Source organism: Fringilla coelebs, assembly GCF_963513975.1.
Source record: "Fringilla coelebs genome assembly, chromosome: 13".
Lineage (NCBI taxonomy): Eukaryota > Metazoa > Chordata > Aves > Passeriformes > Fringillidae > Fringilla > Fringilla coelebs.
In genome coordinates, this window is record NC_140039.1 from 13,634,814 (window position 1) to 13,654,543 (window position 19,730).

The 19,730-nt window shown below is 42.5% G+C and overlaps 1 protein-coding gene across 4 annotated transcripts in view; it reads right to left on the reverse strand.

The window, feature by feature from the left end:
* The window catches only part of ARIH2 (ariadne RBR E3 ubiquitin protein ligase 2), a 35,388-nt gene that overhangs the window by 8,885 nt on the left and 6,773 nt on the right, over positions 1–19,730 (reverse strand). For all 4 annotated transcript variants that reach the window (XM_084214728.1, XM_084214727.1, XM_084214729.1 and 1 more), the window contains 6 exons: positions 9,272–9,339; positions 7,540–7,603; positions 3,788–3,935; positions 3,153–3,274; positions 2,148–2,257; positions 1,200–1,317 (listed from right to left, as the gene is read on the reverse strand). In XM_084214728.1, the coding sequence (XP_084070854.1) occupies positions 1,200–1,317; positions 2,148–2,257; positions 3,153–3,274; positions 3,788–3,935; positions 7,540–7,603; positions 9,272–9,339 (630 nt within the window). The remainder of the gene's footprint in view (positions 1–1,199; positions 1,318–2,147; positions 2,258–3,152; positions 3,275–3,787; positions 3,936–7,539; positions 7,604–9,271; positions 9,340–19,730) is intronic.

Here is a 19,730-nt window from a genome sequence, read left to right on the forward strand (position 1 = left end):
CACAGGGACACAATTAGTTCATGTATGACAGTGTATCACAGCTACTTTGACTACAGATAATTGTCACTATATTCTGCCTTCAGCAGCCACTAACAAATGACATGTCAGCTACCTGCAGATAATCTGCCTAACCACAGGAAAGCTGCACATACTCCCACTCCACAGATACCCTGGGGTGTCCAGAAACATTTTTTGGGCTGCATAGGTAAAAAGGAGGAAGTGACTTTTGCTACTTTGTATACATTTTCATGTCAGGCAAAATGTATGCCAGGACAGTGCTTAATAAAATAAAATTTCTACAAGTAAGCGTAGCAGAAACAATACCATCACGTGCTGACACCTTCTCCAGAGAGGGAAGGGAGCTTGAAATCTCTGGCCCATCTAAGCACCCCCTTTCCTAACATAACTGAAGCTTGCAGCTAATCAGCACTGTCACAATTGCCACTGGCCATGGTAACACAAATGTAGGCAAGAACTGTTTTGAAGTCAGGCCACAAAATGCCCGAACAACATTAAAAGTTCCAATCTCAGATGGCTAATTTAGAGGATAAAGACAGTATATTTGTACAACAATTCTATAGTACATAGGCTAGCATGCACAATATGTAATACTATTTCTTTGTCTTGGGTCTAAACCTACTAGAAGTACTCCAGTGTCTAATTTATGGATTTCAACTACTCCGTTTTGCAGTCCTTGCCAAATCAAGACTTTTTCCCTCGCCCTCCAGCTCACAGTACTGCACAAAGTTTTGCAGGCTTAAACACCACTGGTGCCTTATTTGGTACTGACTTTGCACTTATGACAGCCTCTCCTTCCATTTTAAATACATCTCCACTGATTGTTTCAAAGCATCCACAGTTCCTCCCAGCCTGTAGGAGGACAACAAACTTGGCAGTCAAAGACATTCACACCAGGTCTGGAATAAGGAGCACCAGGTCCTTACTGCAGGAGGGCAGCTGAGCCTCCCACACAAAGCTTTCCCAAGGCATTCAGTTGAGCTATACCACTGCCATAGGGATGTAATTAGCTCACATATGACAGTAGCTTCTGACAGAAGCTTCTTGACAGTCCCTAGGGAGCTGTAAGGATTTGCAGTCTGCAAAAAAGAAGAACACAATGCTATGTGTGTATAGAATTCTATCCTGGTTCCCAAGAAGGGCTAGAGGACAAGAAATAACATGCAGGTGCCTGTCCTTACATCTTTAGTGTGAGCACTGATGTAGTTGGCTGTTTCAGAGTCATCTGCACACTTGGTGAGCCATTTCCGAATGGTAGCGCAGTCTGTGGGTGCGTGGTACATCTGCCGACACTTAAAGCTTAAAAAAGGGTAGAAAAAAAGGAAAAAAAACATATCAATTTCTACAGAAATGACTCAAGGATTGAGCTTTTCCTGACCAAAATCTGGGGGCCCAGTAAGGGATGGAAATGCTCTTGTGTATTAGTAGAGTGTGAAGACCAAAACTAAAGTCCAATTCCCCCTTCTTCTTGTGTAAAAGGCAGAGTGAGGATGGAAGTGAACCCAGGCCTGACAAATCATGTGTCTGAGGGCTGACTTGTCCCTTCCTTGAGCCCACCTATGTCTCCTCTAACATGACTGCAGAGTTCTGGGGTGGACCAGTCACTTACAAGTAGCCTGATTCCAGAGACAGATATCACACACCTGTATTAGCATGACTTGACAACACCTGCTTATACCCTGGGCCATTTGCATGGAGATACTAGAAAGCTGGGTCTCTAAATTGGGAGTCAAATGTTTTTAATATACTTAAAAACTTAATACCAGCAGATAGCAAGAAGGACTCCATGTTTACTACCAGAATCTATATCAATCACTGTCTCCGTAGGAAAATTTTTAACCTAGCCAAAATGTGAGAATAGTAGATTTGTAACCCCTTGATTACTCAAGCTGTGCTCCCTGGTTGTCAGAACACCCAAGTTCCCAGGAGTTTAGGAAGCAAGGGGACGTCTGACCACCTGCAGAAGTCAGATCACAAGTGTCCAATTACTCAGGCTAACTCAAGTTACAAACAACTCTAGCAAAGCATTTCAGATACTTCTACACACCAAAACTGTTGGCAAGCAAAAGGATTGGCTCTGAGGACAGCACACACTTTCCCTGTGATCTGTAACCTTCTCTGTTTCTTACCAGAAGACCTCATTGCAACGATTGCACTGCACTCGCCGGGCTTTTGGCTCTTGTACCTGTATGACCATAGGGCAGTCTGCACCAGGACACAGCTGCAGCTGGTAATGGCTCTGTGGACACAACAGGGGAGTAAGATCAGCAGTGGGCGCAGGAGACCATTACCTGTTCAACTTTAACCATTCCTATCCTCAAAAATATACAAAGCAGTTATTTTGTATTAAAAAAGAGTGGAAAGTGTCACCAGGTCGTGGCTATCCGAGCAGAACCTGCATTTCCTAGTATGGAAGAGGTTTGTCAGTTACTTACAGCTTCTCTAGAACAGGGAATTCAAATGGACAGTTACAAACTAAGTCAGCACAACAAACAAAACCCCACAATGACACTAAACAAACCATTTTACTCCATTTGAGTTCCTTCCCCATCTTCTCCTTATCTCCCAGAAGCTATTCAGCTGCTCTCCTGTGGTGGCCATTTCTTCCCAAAGGGTTTCTTATTGAGAAGAGTTTGCTTTCATATTGTTTTGCTGCTTTTTTAGTGTTCCTTGTCTGTTCCCAGTTATCAGATATTCCTGCATATTTAACCTTAACAACTGCTGCTTTAATTTCAAGAAAGCTCACATAAAATGTAATTGAGGAAGCCAATTCAGCTGGACTACCCTAAGCTGAGGGACCTATTTTTCTGAACCTAAAAATATTTATGTAAGAACAAGAAGGACTAGAATAATCAGATTGAAGTTTTGAAATTCTCAGCTGCAACACTCTGAGAATTCTGAAGCCCCAGCCAAGGAGTTAGTGGATGACCTTACAGCAGAATTTACTTTGGCAACCTGCTAGAGCATTTTGTCAGTAAGGCTGTCCTACAGAAGCAGCCACATCATGCCTATTGAGGACAATTTTGCTGCAGCTACTGCAGTTCTAATCAAAAATGCAAGACACTTCAAACAAAATTTCTGCAAGTCATTGGTGATTTGACCCAGGGTATTTTAAAACTGAAAAAATCTACTACCTCCACATAGTCCCTGAAGAGGTAGCGCCTGTATTTGTCTTTCAGCTCTTCACTAGGCAGCAATGGAAACACAAAGTCTTCTGGTGTCCGGAGTAGACAGTCCTGAGCCATGCAGGACACCCCTGAGAAGAAAAAGCATCTTAGAACAGTGCAGCTTATACTAAGGGGTGAATGCACAGAGAGTACTCAGCACAGTTTCCTCAGTGCCATCTGTTGTTGTGGCAAGAGGGATACAACTGTGAAACAAATCAGGGCTGCTGAAAAGCTGAAACCCAACTGTCTTCACCAAAAGATGACAGGGCACATGTGCATCCAGGAGCAGTGAGTGCTTTAACCAGTATTCACAAGGTCAGCTACTTAAATAAGAAAATTACATGTTACTACCATGCCAACATGAAAGACAGGCTTGGAAAAGCCCAAAGCAACCCTGGCAACTACTGGCTTCTCCCCAACACAAAGGGAACAGATGTTTGCATCCACAAGCACTCCAGGGGCATTGCAACAGTACATCATCACAGATGCAAATTCTATTCAACAGATTTGCAGTTTTTAACTTGTTACAGTCATACTCTTGACTCATCAGAATGGCCAGTGGGGTAGATACAGACCCAGCACTGCATCCAGCCCGAACTCACCGACTCCAACGCCGTCCTTGACGAGCACTGTACAGTGCTGCTCCCAGCAGCTGCGACAGAACTGGTGCTGACAAGCCAGGGAGAGCAAGTTCTCCTTCCGGACAAACTGCATGCACACGGCGCAGTGGTGGGAGGAATGTACCATTGCCTGGGGAGAGACAAATCAGCAGTGCAGTCAGAGCATCCCAGACCTCCCAGAGCATTTTCAGCTCATCCACACACACCTGCATCACCCTCGCTGTGACAATGGTCTCCACAGAGGTTCAGGCCAGAACAGGTTCATGAGCAGCTGGTGAGCTAAGGTGCCGCACTGCCCCAAACAGTCAGTCCTTCTCAAGAACCTCTAATCTCACAGAGCACCAGCTGACAGTCACTGAAGAGTTTCTGTCTCTTGTCTAGTGCTGCCCAGAACTCCCCTTTACTTTTCAGGTTCTTACTCTGGTCCTTGTTTGAAATATGTCATTGTGCTAGTCCTTCCCTGGATTTACTGATATTCTTGGTTAGCTGGGCCTGACTATCCCCACAGGCTCTGGAGAGCAGCTGTCACTGCAAACAGAGTTTGCAATGCCCTTTTACCAGACAGTAATTTAGGGTAATGGAAGACATAATTGTGGAGTGTTTATACAGAGAGGAAAGGGAATTCACAAACTATCACCTCCCTTCTCTTATCTTCTGCCTATGCTACATTTGGCAAAACAGGTATTGTCCCTTCAGCTGAAAAGGATTAAGAGGGTTTGTTTCAAATCAGGCAGAACTGCTATTGCTTCACCAAACCACTGAAAGTAGTCTGGTTTCCCCCTATGTAGTGCAGAGCTGGTCCCTAGACAACAGATCCAGCCTTCAACACATCTCCACTCACCCCTGGGACCTGCAGAACTAGGTCTAGCCCAGCATCATCAAAACCAAGGCTCTACAAAGCTGTCAGCTGCAGTTTATGTTCCAGTTTTTCCTTTCTGTTTTTCCTCTGTTCCACAGAGAAGTCATATAATCACTTTGCTACTCATGGAGAAGCTGGTGTCAGCCTGCCATCAGTTTCCAGGCTGACCTCTGCATGCTGGAGATGTGGAGCAGCAGCACCATGACTGACAGAGCTTGATTCATGGCATGGCCACATCAAAGAGGAAGCAATGCAAAATTGTTCTAAGTGGCCTCACTTACAGACCAGAACAAGATTCACTGAGTCTGTAATTGCACTGATTGCCTGGATCAGCTGCTCAGCCTGAAAAGCTCATGTGCCTCCTCAAACCCTCGCAACTGCCCCCCTGAGCTCACCACTACAGGGTCAGTCCCTCTACAGACACTCACTAGGAGCATCTGTCCCCAGAACCATTCTGCATTACTGCTGAAGCACAGAGCACCTTGCTCTAGCACACACAGACTGTAATGAATTGCCTACCAAATCAAGTTTAAGTTAACCTTTTAACCATATCATCTTTCTTCCTAAAATAAAATCACAGTTTGTAGGAGACTGGAGAAATTATGACTAGCTCAAAACAACTAAAGTGTGTTTGGGTGGGGGCAGGACAAGTTCTGTGAAGGTGGGGTGGTCACTGCTCCACATCCCACCTACCGGAGCCTGCAGCCTCTGAGGCTTTCCAGACTCACTTAAGAGGTGGACCTTACTGACAATGATGTCACTTGCCTTTATCCTTGGGAGGAGCTTGATACAGCAAAACCAGAGCCCCAACCTCTCCCTAAACTCTGCTCACTTATAAAGACTGATGCTGTTTATGAGATGGAGTGTGAGGAGGCAGCACCCACTGCAACAACTAAACAAATGCCTTATTCTGCAACTAAGCTGGCTCAGCTGCAAGAAAATTACAGCAGGCATGCAAAGGAAACTAAAACATTTTGTGTGGAGGATTGCAGTGATGGGGGAAGACAGCATAAAGCTGTTGGAGGATGAAACACAAGGACCCTGGGGTCCCAGAGTGTCCTTCACAATGCATAATGGCAGAGAGCCTTGGTCTCTGACCCAAAGGACAGCACACTGGGCAGGAGGTTTAGACGCCGTGTGGAGGGGAGAATCCATCTCTACCCCCACTCCAGCACTGGGCAACCTCACCAAGAGTGTGCAATAGGCTGCTTGCATCCAACTGATACATGAGAGGGGTCTTGCAACCTCTCGGTCTTCTCCCATGCTGTTTGCTGAGCCAGAGAATAAATCCCCTGATTAAAGGACTACCTGCCTCATTGAAGCTTTAGGCAACTCAACTGCTTAGAGCTGCTTGTGGGGGTGGACTGCAGGCAGGACCTGCTCTTACATGGGGGCAGCTGGTAACCTGTGGCAGACAGGTAGGATTTGTTGCAAATGAAGAGTCAGACTGCTGTACAAAGGGGAAAGCTCAGGGATCCCGTGGGTAGCCACAGATGCCCATGGCAGAGAACACAAAATTAACACCAGATGGAGAGTTCTTTCTTTTTAAAACCAGTCCAAGTGGGACTGGGTTTTCTTTTCTCTCTCCTCTTACAGGTATTTCATGAGAAGATGAAATGGCAACAGGACTGAAGAGTTACACTGTTCTTCACTGCATCAATTATTTGCACACATTTTGTCTCAGTAGTTTTGTCATGTTTATATTTGTAATGTCAGTTTTGCAGTATGTATAGAAGTTTGCCTCAAGCATTGTATTGGCACATTGGGCAAAAAAGATTCCTATATCACTTCCTACCTCCTTGGAGCAAAATATAAAGTTATTGTAAATTCCAGTTGGGAAAATGTTCAGTCCAAACCCAAGACCCTGACTGAAATGATGTGCTGGTGGTCTTCACCTTGCCTGCCAAGGAGGTTGGAATGGCCCATTGCAAGGGGAATAATCAAGCGACAGCTGATACAAGACTTGGATAAATCTTGAAATACACAGACTAATTTGCAGGTGTGTCAAATTAGAAAGACTTTTTTTCTGGACTTTAAGCAGATAATTTGAGCCCATGAAGCTTACACTTCTGTCAGCTTAACTTTTTCACTATCTGCTAGTTACAAGAGAGCTCAGATGCCAAATCAAACTTTTACGATCTCCTCACCCCCACAACTCCGAATGCTTCCCAGATGTAGTATTTTATCACCCATAATCTGACACATGGAAATGTGTTCCTAGGGTAATTCTTCATTGTACCAAGACACCCACCGTGAATGAAATCCATAAGCATGCAACAGGAAGTTTCTATTTAAAGAGGGGGGAAGTATTTGAAGATCTGTGTAGCCCTGGCTACGAAAAACAAATTGTTGGTTCAAATATCAGCACTGACTGACTCAGCAGCAACACAATTCACTGGGAGATTTAGCTTAAGCATCCCTGAGTTGAGCAGTGCAAATAGATAAAAAAAGATAAAAAAGGTAAAAGACAAAAAAATTTAAAATATCTGTTCCAGACACAGACAAGCTCTGCTCACTCTGTGCAGCCAGAACTTCCTTTCAGTGTCTTTCTACAGAATTGGAAAAGGCAGCCAAGCCCATGTACTCTGCTCCTTCCATTGTCTGCCATCACCTGTGCCAAAAAATGATCCTAATTTTCTTGAAGAAAGTAATTCTTGAACACTACCTGCAAGCCAAGAGCAAAGCTGCTATTGAAATATTAGAAACCTCTTGAATGCATTCGCATTTCAGAAGTAAACCCAGCAATGAATCAGTGTCAGACCAGAGCTTGCAAAGGGTTAACTTTGGACAGAGGATGCCATTAGTAATGCAATCCCCCAGGAGGGGGGTCAGAGGTGTCTGCCAAGGGAACAGACGGGATGGTTTGCATACTTACATGTTTGGATGAGGTGGGCTGAACTCGAGCTTCTACTAGCAACTGGGCAGGATTAGACTTGTGCCTAAAAGGCAATTGAAGAATGATCAAATCAAGTTCTGAATACATTTTGCATTATTAAATTGATCCTTCCCGCCTGAATAAACAGTTGTCTCTGTGCAAATAGTAGGGTAGGTTTCAACAAGGAAAGTGGAAAGGTTTCCTGTGTGAGGCTCCTTCATACAGAGAGCTGAGCTCCCATCAAAACCTTATGAGAGATTACTCAGAACCAGAAATACTACTTCTCCTGTTAATGGATTAACATTTCCCTTATACATCTTGATGAGTATTTTTCTACAACTATCTCTGTCCCCTGAAAAACTATTTTTAAGCTAAGATTTTCCATCCACACTCCTAGAGCAGTCCCAAGCCACTGTCCACAATAACACACACCAGTGAGGCTCTGGACTATCTCCTATTCCTCTGTAAAATTAAGCTGTCCTGGTTAAGTCTCACTTTAACTCCAGACTATTGTCTATTTAAGTGATTACTCTGTGACAGATTATCACCCTTCGGACATATGAAGCTGTCTATCAGCAGCCATATAATTAAACATATTTTGCTGTTTGTGATTTCTTTTGTAGATGAATGTTTATATCTCAATTCAGAAACGGCAGCATCATTGTTGTGGCCTTGCTATAAGTCCTCCCTCCTCACCAGCACTTTTTAGTTGTACTACTGAGCCTTCTTTTGACAATTTCATTTTGTACCAAGAGAGAAGTTTGAGGACCGGATCAACAGGAGAACAATTTGCAAATTCATCACTTTAGGAGTAAACCCTTCCCCAAATTTCCTCTTGTTTAAGTCTCATCAGTTAACCTGAAGGATCACCCAGAGCTGCTATGCAGGAATCGCACCCTCCTTGAAACCCAGAGAAAAGCTTTCACAGGATACAGGGTAACCAAGGAGGCAACAGCATCCATAGACAGAATGCATTTTCCATACATTCTCTGCATAAATTTGCTGGCTACAGGGCCAAAAATGTCTGGGCAGAATGAGTCAAGCTGATATGCTCTCTATTTTCAGACAATGCTCAGTTCTGAGCCAGTGTTCTGTGGTGGGGCTGCAGCCAGCAGTGCCTCCCAATGCAGTTCCTGCATACGTTCAGGCTGAGTCCGAACCCTCTTTTTGAAATCAGCTGGAGGGCTTTGTTAGTTGCAGTGACACTGACCAAACAAGGGAGCTGCAGTGCTCAGTTCTCTCACTTCATCTGCCCCTGCTCTCCAAATACTGGCCAGCTTGGGAAAAAAACATCACTTAAGGTCAAAAGGAACAAAAATTTCAGCGTGAATGTACTACAAAGACTACATCAGTGCTCCTTTATGACTTATGGCTCCTGCGTTCAAAGCAGAACATACGTTATCTTTATGTCTATTAAATAAATACAGATGCGGCACTCTCAATCTGCTATCTCAAAATTTAAGACAAATCTCTCTGGAGGGCTCCTAGCATAACAATAATTCCTGAACTGAAAGACATTTACCACTATTACCCTCTCCCTGCTTAAAAATTTCTTACAGGCAGTGCAGCCTCAACAAATCAGTAGCTTTCCTCTGCTCCCTAAAATGGACTGTGTGTCCTGCTTCCAGGTCCAAAGACACTTGCCAAAAATACCTATGGAGCACCCTGAGCATTTCTGCAAAGCTAGGGGGAAAGCACTAAGCACAGAGGAGATAAAACTATTTGCACTTACCTTTCCAAAATCTCTGAGATTTGCCAGTGGAAACTAACTAATACTAGCTTTGCAACAGCATGTGATACCTAGGTGAAAAATAAAAGAAAGAAAAGGTCAAACTTCACACATTTTGAAGCCACACCTCTGCTTCGGAGTATGATTTTCATATAAAAATTGTACAATCTCCGTACAATATCCCAGTGATAATCAACTCACATTAAATTGCTAGACATGATGCTCACAGCCAGTACATCTGCAATACAAAAGCTGGAATGAAGTATGGGAATACCAAAAACTAACTCATGTACTTTGTTATGCTAGCACAGAGAGGAAGGAATCAAGAATGCACTGGAGCAGCTTAACTGCTCATGGAAGCCCCACATCCAGTCCTGACTGTCATCACCACTCCAGAGGGCCACACTAGACTGCAATCAGGGTCCTCACCAAAAATGCAAAATAGGAACCCCAGGGCAGACAGATACCCCTTACTGAAGTGGAGAAACAGCACAGGCTGCAAATGTGACAGCAAATGTGACAGGCAAACTGTGACAGCAAAGGGTATGGGGAAAATAAAAAACATTTTGTCAGCCCTTCACTGCAGAGAAGGAAGTTACAGGCTGGAGTGGAGAGAAAGACAGAAAACTCCAGTGACAAGGCCTGTTTCCATGCAGAGCTGCTTGCATTACGTGGACTCTTGGCAAACAGTAGCACAATCCGTGCTGGCCTGAGCACCATCAGAGTATGCAACATGACATTTAAAGTCATGCTACAAGGGTACAAGCAAACAAGTTCTCCTTCATTTTATGTATTAGTTTATTTCAGAAGAAAACAGACTTCTCTGCTTGCACAAAAAGACTCCTACACACCAAGAGGACAGACATTTGCTGAGCTGATAGACCTTCACCCTGCTTCTCAACCCTTTCAGGTCCTAGAGTTCAAACAAAGCAGGTGTTCTCCAAACAACAGACCTTTTCCAGGGGAATTCAGAGAGCTGACAATGTCTGTCTCCTCACTGCTATTTGTGCTAGGAAGCACCTGGGCAAGTTCAGTGTCTGCACTTCTGCATTCAAACACCCTCTGACACCAAAGGGCTCTGCCTCCCTCGCTCCAAGATGAGCTATCACCAAGGCATCTCTCTACTCGGCTCACAGAAAACAACTCCTTCTCTTCTAGCTGCAGGAAAAGTTGCTTTTTTTTTCTCCTAGAGAAGCTGTCAGTCCCAATCATTGGCTGAAATGTCACAGGCCCTCTTGAACCCTGCTACAGGTGAATCACAGCATGTGATGTAGTACAGACAGCACACCAACACAATCCTGGAAGGAAAAACAAGCAATGGTCACTCCTAGAAAAACAGTCAGGCTCTGCACACCCAGAAGCAGCATATTCATTACTGTCCTAAGTCAAGCCTGCTGAAGAGGTGCAGTTTCACAACACAACTGACCTATTGCTGCCACATGATACTGCCCTGATCCTGCACTGGCATTTTTCAGTGCTGGACAGTTGGGTCAGTGAATTAAACCAGGGCAACACCAACACACAAAGCAGATGTGGTGCTTAATTGACTCTTATCCATCTCTACATTCTGATGTGCCCACTTTGCTGGCCACTAAGAAATCCCACTAACAAAAGAGCAATTTCAATATAGAAATAACCCTTTTTCTAGGAGAACCAAAGCATTTGCTCATGCTGTGCAAGATCTGGCATGTCACCTTCCTCAACTTTAGCAGCAATGTGATGTGACCCTCTGAAAACAAAGGCTGCCAGGCAGCATTGCCCTCCCTCCCAGCACAGAAGCCTGTGATTAGATGGAGCGTGGCACACAGGGCTGCTGCTGCTGCCAACACACACAGTCTGCATGGATGAAGTGACACTGCCAGCCTGGGACGGGTTGTTGTCTTAAGCCCCCAGCCTGGCAGACCCAGACAGACACCTCTGACTTGTCTGTACAAGGAAAACATCTGCATTTGAGGCTGTAAAACAAACAAGCACCAGGAATGTGGTCTCTACAAGAGTGGCTTCCTACAAATGCAAACCACATGCTAATGAATCATTCTTTACAGTAATGAAACTACTCAGTAGCAGTAAGGAAGAACTGACAGAAGAAAACAAACTGCTGGACTTAAATGGGAAGCTGATTTGTAACATAGGAAAATGAGTATTTTTCAGTTGGATTTTCAGAGCCTGAGGTATAGCATTTGTTGCAGCATCACAATTCCATGGAGTTAGTTGTTCTCTGAGGAGGAATCAAGTACATTCAAGACTGAAGATGTATGGAAAGAGAAAGACAAATACCAGCAGACCTTTCTGAAATCTAACAAACTATCCTAACACAATCAAAAGCTTTTGAGCCAAATTATATTTCAGGCAAAATCTGGAATTAATGCTCGAGAAGAATGCCAGACTAACATATCTAGAAGAGTAACAAAGCTTCTGTGACTATACCTATTTAATTCCAACTACAAGCACTGACTGGATCAGCTGTAGTGCTAATTTTAGTGCTTTCATCGTAAAACCACACAAGAATATATAAAAATATTTCAATTCATAAAGCCTGATCCATGACATTAGACCACTTTCATGAAAGCCCTGAAGCAGAAAAATTTTTGATACTACCTGATCGGAGTGCATGTGATCTTGCAAAACAGAAGTCCCAGAGTCAGTCAGACAGCTGCAGTAACAAATGCACAGTCTCCTTGGCACAGAAGTACCAGATGTTACAGATTAAAGATAGGTAACATTCAAACTGTAAGGAAGAGGGATTGGAGAGCAGCAAACAACTGATGACACTGGGGCTGTGCCTGCTGAGTGGAGTCTCACCACATGCTATGTCCTGCTAAACGGCAGCAAGGCTGGGAATTCAGAAGAATTTACAAATGTAAATACCATAAGGGGCCAACACTACTAAGGAGATTCCAGAAAACAAGCATGTGAAGAAAAACAAATATTTAACAAAAGCCTGCTCCTATTGATTAGCAGCGCTTCCCAGCCTCTCTTCAATGACCGTATACTCACAATGACTGAATGATTGTACCAAGTCAGCCAGTTCTTCCACAATAATACCCCAGAGCAGTTGAAGTATTTCTTTGTAAGCAGGAGCAAAAGCATGCTGAACACAGAAAAATGCCATTGCAGTCAGAATTTTGGTCCATGTGTACATATTCAGTATCTCACAGTACTGAAGAAGCAATGTACAGAAGCTGATACTGCTGGCACACTGTCCAATGAAGCATTTCCCTGACAGTGAGAAGTTTCACCCAATGAGGTATCTCAGACTTACAAAACACTTCAGAAAGAGCACTGATTCAGTCCCCTATCAATCACTGGGTGCCACAAGATCTCAGGAACAGTAATGCTTTGTCTCAGACACAAAACACATGAAAAAAAAAAATGCCTCTGATAAATTGTCTGCTTTGTTTAAACTTTCCTATCCTCATTTCAGAATCCTAAGAACCAAAAAAGGCAGTAACACAGCCCACTTGGTGTCTTGCTGGCAGCAGCTTCTTTCAGTGAAATACTTCTACAGACCCCAATGCAAAGGGGGATGCATATTCTATATGTTGCACTATTTCAGTATTTGCCTGCAACCCATCAATTATGCCAGAACTTCTATATAGCCTGACTTCTCCTGAACTCTTCTACCTGGAATTAAATTTATTAAAGTTTAGAAGCTGAAAGCAATAGTCATGCTATTTTTTTTTCTTTTCCTCATTCTCATTTCTCCACCAACAGATTAAAAGTTTAATATCAAAGATAAGCCCAGTCCAAATCTGAACCTGGAAAATTTCTGACAAAAGACCAGACTTCTTTCTCCATGATGTGGCAGCAAAGGTGAACAGACAGAATCTCATCCAATCTGCCATTTCTAGCTTTATTTTAAAACAGGAACTTTATCACCTCTAAAGCCTCTTCCAAACCTCCACCAGTTTAACTCTGACTTATGGAGGGCTGCTGTTTGCCAGGAATGGCACCAAATGTTGATCAGTTCACAGGAAAAGGGGCAGAGTGCCTATGTGCAGAGCAAGGGTGCCATGAGAAAGCTGCTCTGCATAAGGAAAAGGCTCTACAGGAGTTGTAAAAAAAGTCTGAAGATTTTACATAGTGCTGAACAAAATCAGATTCTGAAAGTGGAACAAAATCATAATGCCACTGCATCAACCACAAATGTACCCATTTTCTGGAAGAGTGCACAATATTTTTTTTTCATTATTATTTCCATCTCCATTTATCTTCTAGGTTCTTTAGTCTCCAAGATAAGCAAAATTCTCACACTTCTGAAGTGTGAAAGAGAGTCTGGCACTCTTTAGGATAAGACAATATCAAAAGAGTTTGTAAAGAATTTCTGCAGGTCCCTTGCTGTGTTCAGAGGGCTCTAAAACAATTGTCTCAACTCGCTTCCTTAGATAAGCCAACGTGTTTGGAGAGCTGATGTTTCATCTCTTTACAGCAGAAAATCTTTTCAACCATGCCACCTTGACAATTGCTAATTCAGACAGAAATGTTTCCTAAAAGCTAAAAAAACCACCATCTTTTCTAGAGCTTATATTCTACAGAAATTGCTCAAGCATATTTATATCACATGCATATCTTATGAGTTCATTTTCTCAAAGGGAAGGCCTGTTTTTTGGAGGTGCATTTCAATCCTCATTTTTGCAGCGATATGGTATCAGGAATTTAAAACAATGTTCATTACATGATTCTTTAAAAGATTCAATTCAGAACGAGTTGGAGATGATAGTGTCTGGCTGGAGCTGACATCCCATGGCTTTGCACCAAGCTGACAATTTCTGTTAGATCAGGATTGCACTGAAATGTCTGCCCAAGAAGAACACAAATCTGGCATAAAGAAATGTAGCTTCCCTTTCTTTTATTTTCCCTAATCAAAAGTTTTCTACAAATAGATTTAAACAAATAGGATTAATCTTGAGAAGCATTTGTTTTAATCCACAAATAGTTTTTGTTAGTTCTACAATGAAAGGATGAACTTCAAAAGATACTAGTTTGTGTGTTGCACCCAAACCTCTAAAAACACACTAAAATTCTTTCAACAAGAAAGGAAGGAACACAGAGCAAAAGCCTCTGAAATTGTTTCTGTTGGTGAGAAACTATGGCAAAATAGACTGAGCTGAGCTGAGCTGGCAGTAGAGTAACACCTTATAAAGAAACCATAATTTGTATTGAGTAATTTCACTGAAGAAAAAATCCCTTCAGACATGCTTTACTTCAATATGCTGAGGTAAGGAAAGTAACCCACAAATGGAAAAAAAAAAATCATTTTATACTTGTTTTTCTGGTGGAAAGTAGATCTGACTCCCTCCATGCCCCATTGGAAAAATTATGTGACTGCCCTGTTTTTACTGGAGGGTTTCTCAAAAAACTGTAGCAGTATCAAGATTTAAGGGCAACCAGTTAAGAAAGGGCAACCTAAAGCTTTTTTTGGACCATACTTTGTCCTTTGATCTACCTCTTGTACGCAGACTTCCAATATGCAATCCTACTAGAAAACTCAGGAAGATTCACATCACCTGCCATAAACACCCCAAGTGTTCAGTCTTGCAGCAAAATCCTTCATACCCATTCCAGGTTTCTGAGCATAAGAAGATTGCTTTCAAAACTGAACTCAAATTAATTTCATCTCAGGAAAACCGGACAGTCTTGAAATAAAAACATATGTATTGTATTTCTTTTTTTCTTGTGCTCAATTTTTTTTTTAAAGTGAGAAAAACCTCTCCAGCTTTAGGTTTCACACAGAGGATAGATTATGATTTGTCTGACATTTCAGGCCCTCTCCTGATTACAGACTGCAGGCTGCAGCAGGTAAGAAATGCTATTTAAGAGACTGTAGCTGCACTCTCAATACCCTGGAAAGGTTGTGTCAAACAGCACTTCATAAACTCTGCTTCATCACAGGGTTTTAATCCGTACCCTCTCACTCACCTTCTGGCATGCAGACACCTGGTGCCAGTCTGCAGGATTAGATGCATATTTAGGAGGCAGACTGCAGTTTGGGGATGACAAACACTGCTGGTGTTACACCACTGCTGTGAAGCTGTCAGTGCATAACCTAGTTGGCCACATACTGAAGAAAGGGGACCTGGGGTTAGATTCTAGCTCTTTCCCCACATTTACACATGGCTTTAATCCATCTGCTCTCCTACACAAGGACAGCAACAATTTTAGCTGCAGCTGCCAACAAACAGGATCAGTAGGACTCAGCTAGGAAATCTCAACATACGTATTTCTCAAGCTGTTAGGCTATTCTTCCTGAGGAAATTCAGAAATAATTATTAAAAGAACAGAAACATTGAAGCAAGCTGGTATACCAGAAGGCATTATTACAAAACAGCTATGAGATCCCTTCTTTGAAAGATTTAGAGCGAAAGAAATGCAGCAAGAGAGCTGTAAGACAGCACACAGATATAAGATTGACATGAGACTCCCCAGCTGTCCTCCCTGCAGTTATTCTTCCCAAAGCAACACAGTGTGAGAACACCAGTACTGTGCTCCCTGAGTGCTGCCAACACCCAGCAACACACCCCACTGCACAGCCCCTGCAAGACTCTCCCAGCACAGCACCAGGGGACAATTCCTTCTGGTTGACAGAGAGGATGATTCAGAAGGTGCACAGGGAAGAAGCAAAGGTCTGGTAATAACCTGAACCCACAGAATTGTGACCAGTGGCTCAGAACACTGGGCAGCCAACTCCAAACTGGGAGCACTGGTGTGTGCACACAGCCACAGTGGAGCAGGGCTTAGGGAACTCTGCAGTGAGTAATCCCTGCTCAGCCCCAAATAACACAGTCCTTCACTCAGCAACCCCAGCTCTAAGGGCATTTTACTGTTGTTACACAAAGATGAAGAGGAGGAATATCTGCTTTGCACAACAATGTTTCACAGTGCACAACGCAGCTCCTACGCTGCACCATCCTTAATAGGCACAGCACAAATTTGGCAAAGTGTTCAGCTGCTCCATGCTGCTCCTGTGATCAGGATGTCCAGCTGTAAGCTTGCAACATGAAACACTTTCTGAAAGATTGTTTTGGCATTTTTATTGACTTGTGTCTTGCCTCTACCTCCCACCAAGATCACACTCATCAACAGCTGTGAACAGATAATTCTCCTCACTGCAGAGTCATACTGGCTGTAAATACACTTAAGGTGTGAATCACAAAGAAATGTGTGGGCTATAATCACCCTCCACATTTGTGGCTCATTTTTTCAGTCAAGTTGAGACTTTCAGCAGTCCTGGGCAATAAGTAACAAAATTGTTTTCACTCCTCAAATGACTCCAGCAAAGTGTCACAAGGTTGCAAGGTCTGGGCTCTCCAGCCAGTTTTCTTATTCCGCTGACAGGAAGTTTACAAATATTTAATACATGTTTTAAAAAAAAAAAAATTTTATGAGCCAAAACAAAATACACAGAAGACAGTCACACTGAAGTTAGACACACACGTCCTCCTGATACTACTGAAGCACAGGAATTGTGAACAACATAGCAGAACTTCCAGGATCTTTCTGTTCAGGAACAAAAAACAGGTAAAGGACAAAGGTATGTCTCAAACACCAGTGCTCCTGAGGGTTACAGTTCAGACTGATGTCCCACATAATGTTGGCTTGGTGTTAAATACAGAACACAGTATAGATATAAACCTGCAGGTCCTGACTCATCAGGGGGTTTATTAGTACTTTGAAACAGTGTGTTATCTTTGCCAAACAGCACCACAGGGGTTCTGTGAAAAAGCCAAATTTGCCTATCAGGTTCTGCCATTTATAAAAAATGATATTTAAATATTTACTGCTTACTAATGCTTACCCATGTTGATGCTTATGGACTTAAACTTTGAACATGAATTTTTGAAACACAGCTCTTATGTACATGCACTTCAATACATTAAGGGCCTTTAATCTCTCTCCTGCACCTGAGGTACCCAGGCACAGTGAGGCTTTAACAATGCCATTTTACATCGCAGAAAGTTCCATGCAGTCATTATGGCACTGAAAGGATGGCACTGCAGGTTGGTTCAGATAAGCAGCAGCCACAGCACACTCTGGGCCATGGTTTGAGCAGCCATACAGCAGGGCACACACACACACACCCCCAGGCTCCTGACACAGGGTGATTTCAGGAGCTGGCTCCTTCAGGAGGGCAGCTCACGCAGGCTGCCAGTCCCGTGCACATGACCCTGGCTCTGCTGGAGATGGCATTTCCAAAGGAGCACTGCCAGCTCTCACCAAGCAGCTCTACAAACTAACTGCTCTGTGTCAGGGCAATTTGAGTGCGTGGAGCAGCCTCAGAGGGATGTGTTTTGATGAGTAAAATCTAATCTGGTTCCATAGAAAGATGCAACATCAGTATGATGAGCCAGAATATATGAAAAACTGGTTTATCTCTGAAAGATCAGTGAAGATAACATAGATTAACAGAAGTATGTCATGATATTAAATACTTTTTGCATCTACCAAGATTTACTCTTCAAGGGACAGAGCTAAAAAAACCCACATCACAAACTGCAATTTCAGGAAGCACAGGAAGCAAGCTTTTTACTCTCTGATAAATATTAGCAGATCACTCAAATTAGTGAAAAGTATAGGTTCTTCAGGCTTACAATTCCTTTGGTTCTAGTGGAAAGACATCAGTTCCAATTGCCTGCAGAACCACATGACTATCCTCCCTTGCCAGCTTGCATATGCAGAAAGATCACAGCTTCCTCATGACTGACAATCAGCTAACACCTAAAGTCAAGGTTGATTTTTTTTTTCATAAATTCTAATTGCAGTTGTTTTATCTAGTGGCTTATTAAAAAAAAAAAAAAGTAACACTAGAAAAATCCACCTCATCACTGAAACAGAGAAACCATTGCCAGTTATTTGAAACATTAGATACTCCAGGCATGTATGGAGAACCTCAGCAGAGCCAGGAAGCATCATTAACAAACAAAAACAATATGACATCATCACACACTTTACTGCTTGCCAGTGACAGGCTCAGCTTTGTTTGTACAACTGCTGAGTATCACACTGTTTGCATGTACTGATAAGCTACTCCAGGACCCACAATCCCTCAATGACAACTGACACAGCTATCTCAAAAGCATAGCTACTACTATACCATTTTAATTCACTATTTTTGAAAGATACTGTATCCAATAATTATATTTATTTCTTAAAAAGAACTGTTGTGAATTCATTTGCTGGTCTGCAGGCAATACAGGCCACTCTGCTTTTGAGAGCATTGTCCTTTGCAAGTGTTGACTGTGGTCAAGTGAACTTTTGAGGAATTAAAAGTGACCTGCTTCAATTCACAGGCCTTTTGGTTAGAGAAGCACAGTTCTGGGTATTCATTCAAGATTTTCTTCTGGTATGTTTCAACAGAGATAGCCTGTCCTAATTTTAGTCAGGGTATTAAGAGAACCTTCCTCAGATCTTCATATTAACAGCACTAACCAGGGAGCAAAGATTTCCTCTTCTTTTCCTTGAACACCAATGAACTCACAGCTCTTACTAAAACCAAAACTAAGGAGAAACTTTCAAAGTAACACTTATTAAATCTCTCCAGCTTCTGTATGGTTCTGGAATAATCACTAATGCAGCTGCAAGCCAGTCACACAGTACAGCTGGTTTAGTCTCCTGCTGCCTTGTTTGTACCAATGTTTCTATCCAGATTTCCCCACCTGACAAAAAGCAAGGCAGAAGATTTTGAGGCAAAAGTTTCCTACAACAGTAAGAGATACAAGGACATACATTTACCTACATACAGGGTCTCATGCTTGTATGAGACTTCAGATTTTAATTGAGTGTTGTTGCTAATTGAGGTAAACAAAACACAAGCATTTTTTAAGAGAGATTCTCTTTCAATATTTCATGAAAACTTTTTAACATGTGCAGGGTGTTCACACCTGACCTGACATTAACCAGCCAGTGCAAGGTTTGCTCAGATCAGTGCCTTCAGCAAGAATGAGAACAAGGTCAGCTGTAACTCACGGGGAATGCAAACAGCCAAGAAGGTTTCCAAAGACCATCCTTCACTACAACACTTTAAAATAAAATAGGATTTAACAATCAGTCTGAAGTAGCTGAGCAAAAGAGTTTGAAAAACAAAGGCTGAGGTTAATGAGCAAAGCAAATGAAATACTATCTATTTAACTTGTTATTAGCCACTAATAGCACAGATAGCAAATATGAAGATGTAAAGCTCTGAAATTCTGTTTCTGGTCTTTAAAGTGTGTAGACAATATGTCACAAAGAAAGAAGCCACTCAATACACATGTATGTGTCCTGGAGTTTAACCTTCAGGAAGTGAATCACCTCAGGAGAACAGACAGTGGTACAACATCCCAACCCAGCTTTAAGTCCATTCATTGCATTTATTTTTTATTTCCTTTAGGGAATTGTGTTAATCTATTAATTTGTGATAGTAAATCACTTAGATTCCAGGTCATCTATTGGCTTCAACATTGTATCTCCTGAAGATAATCCTAAA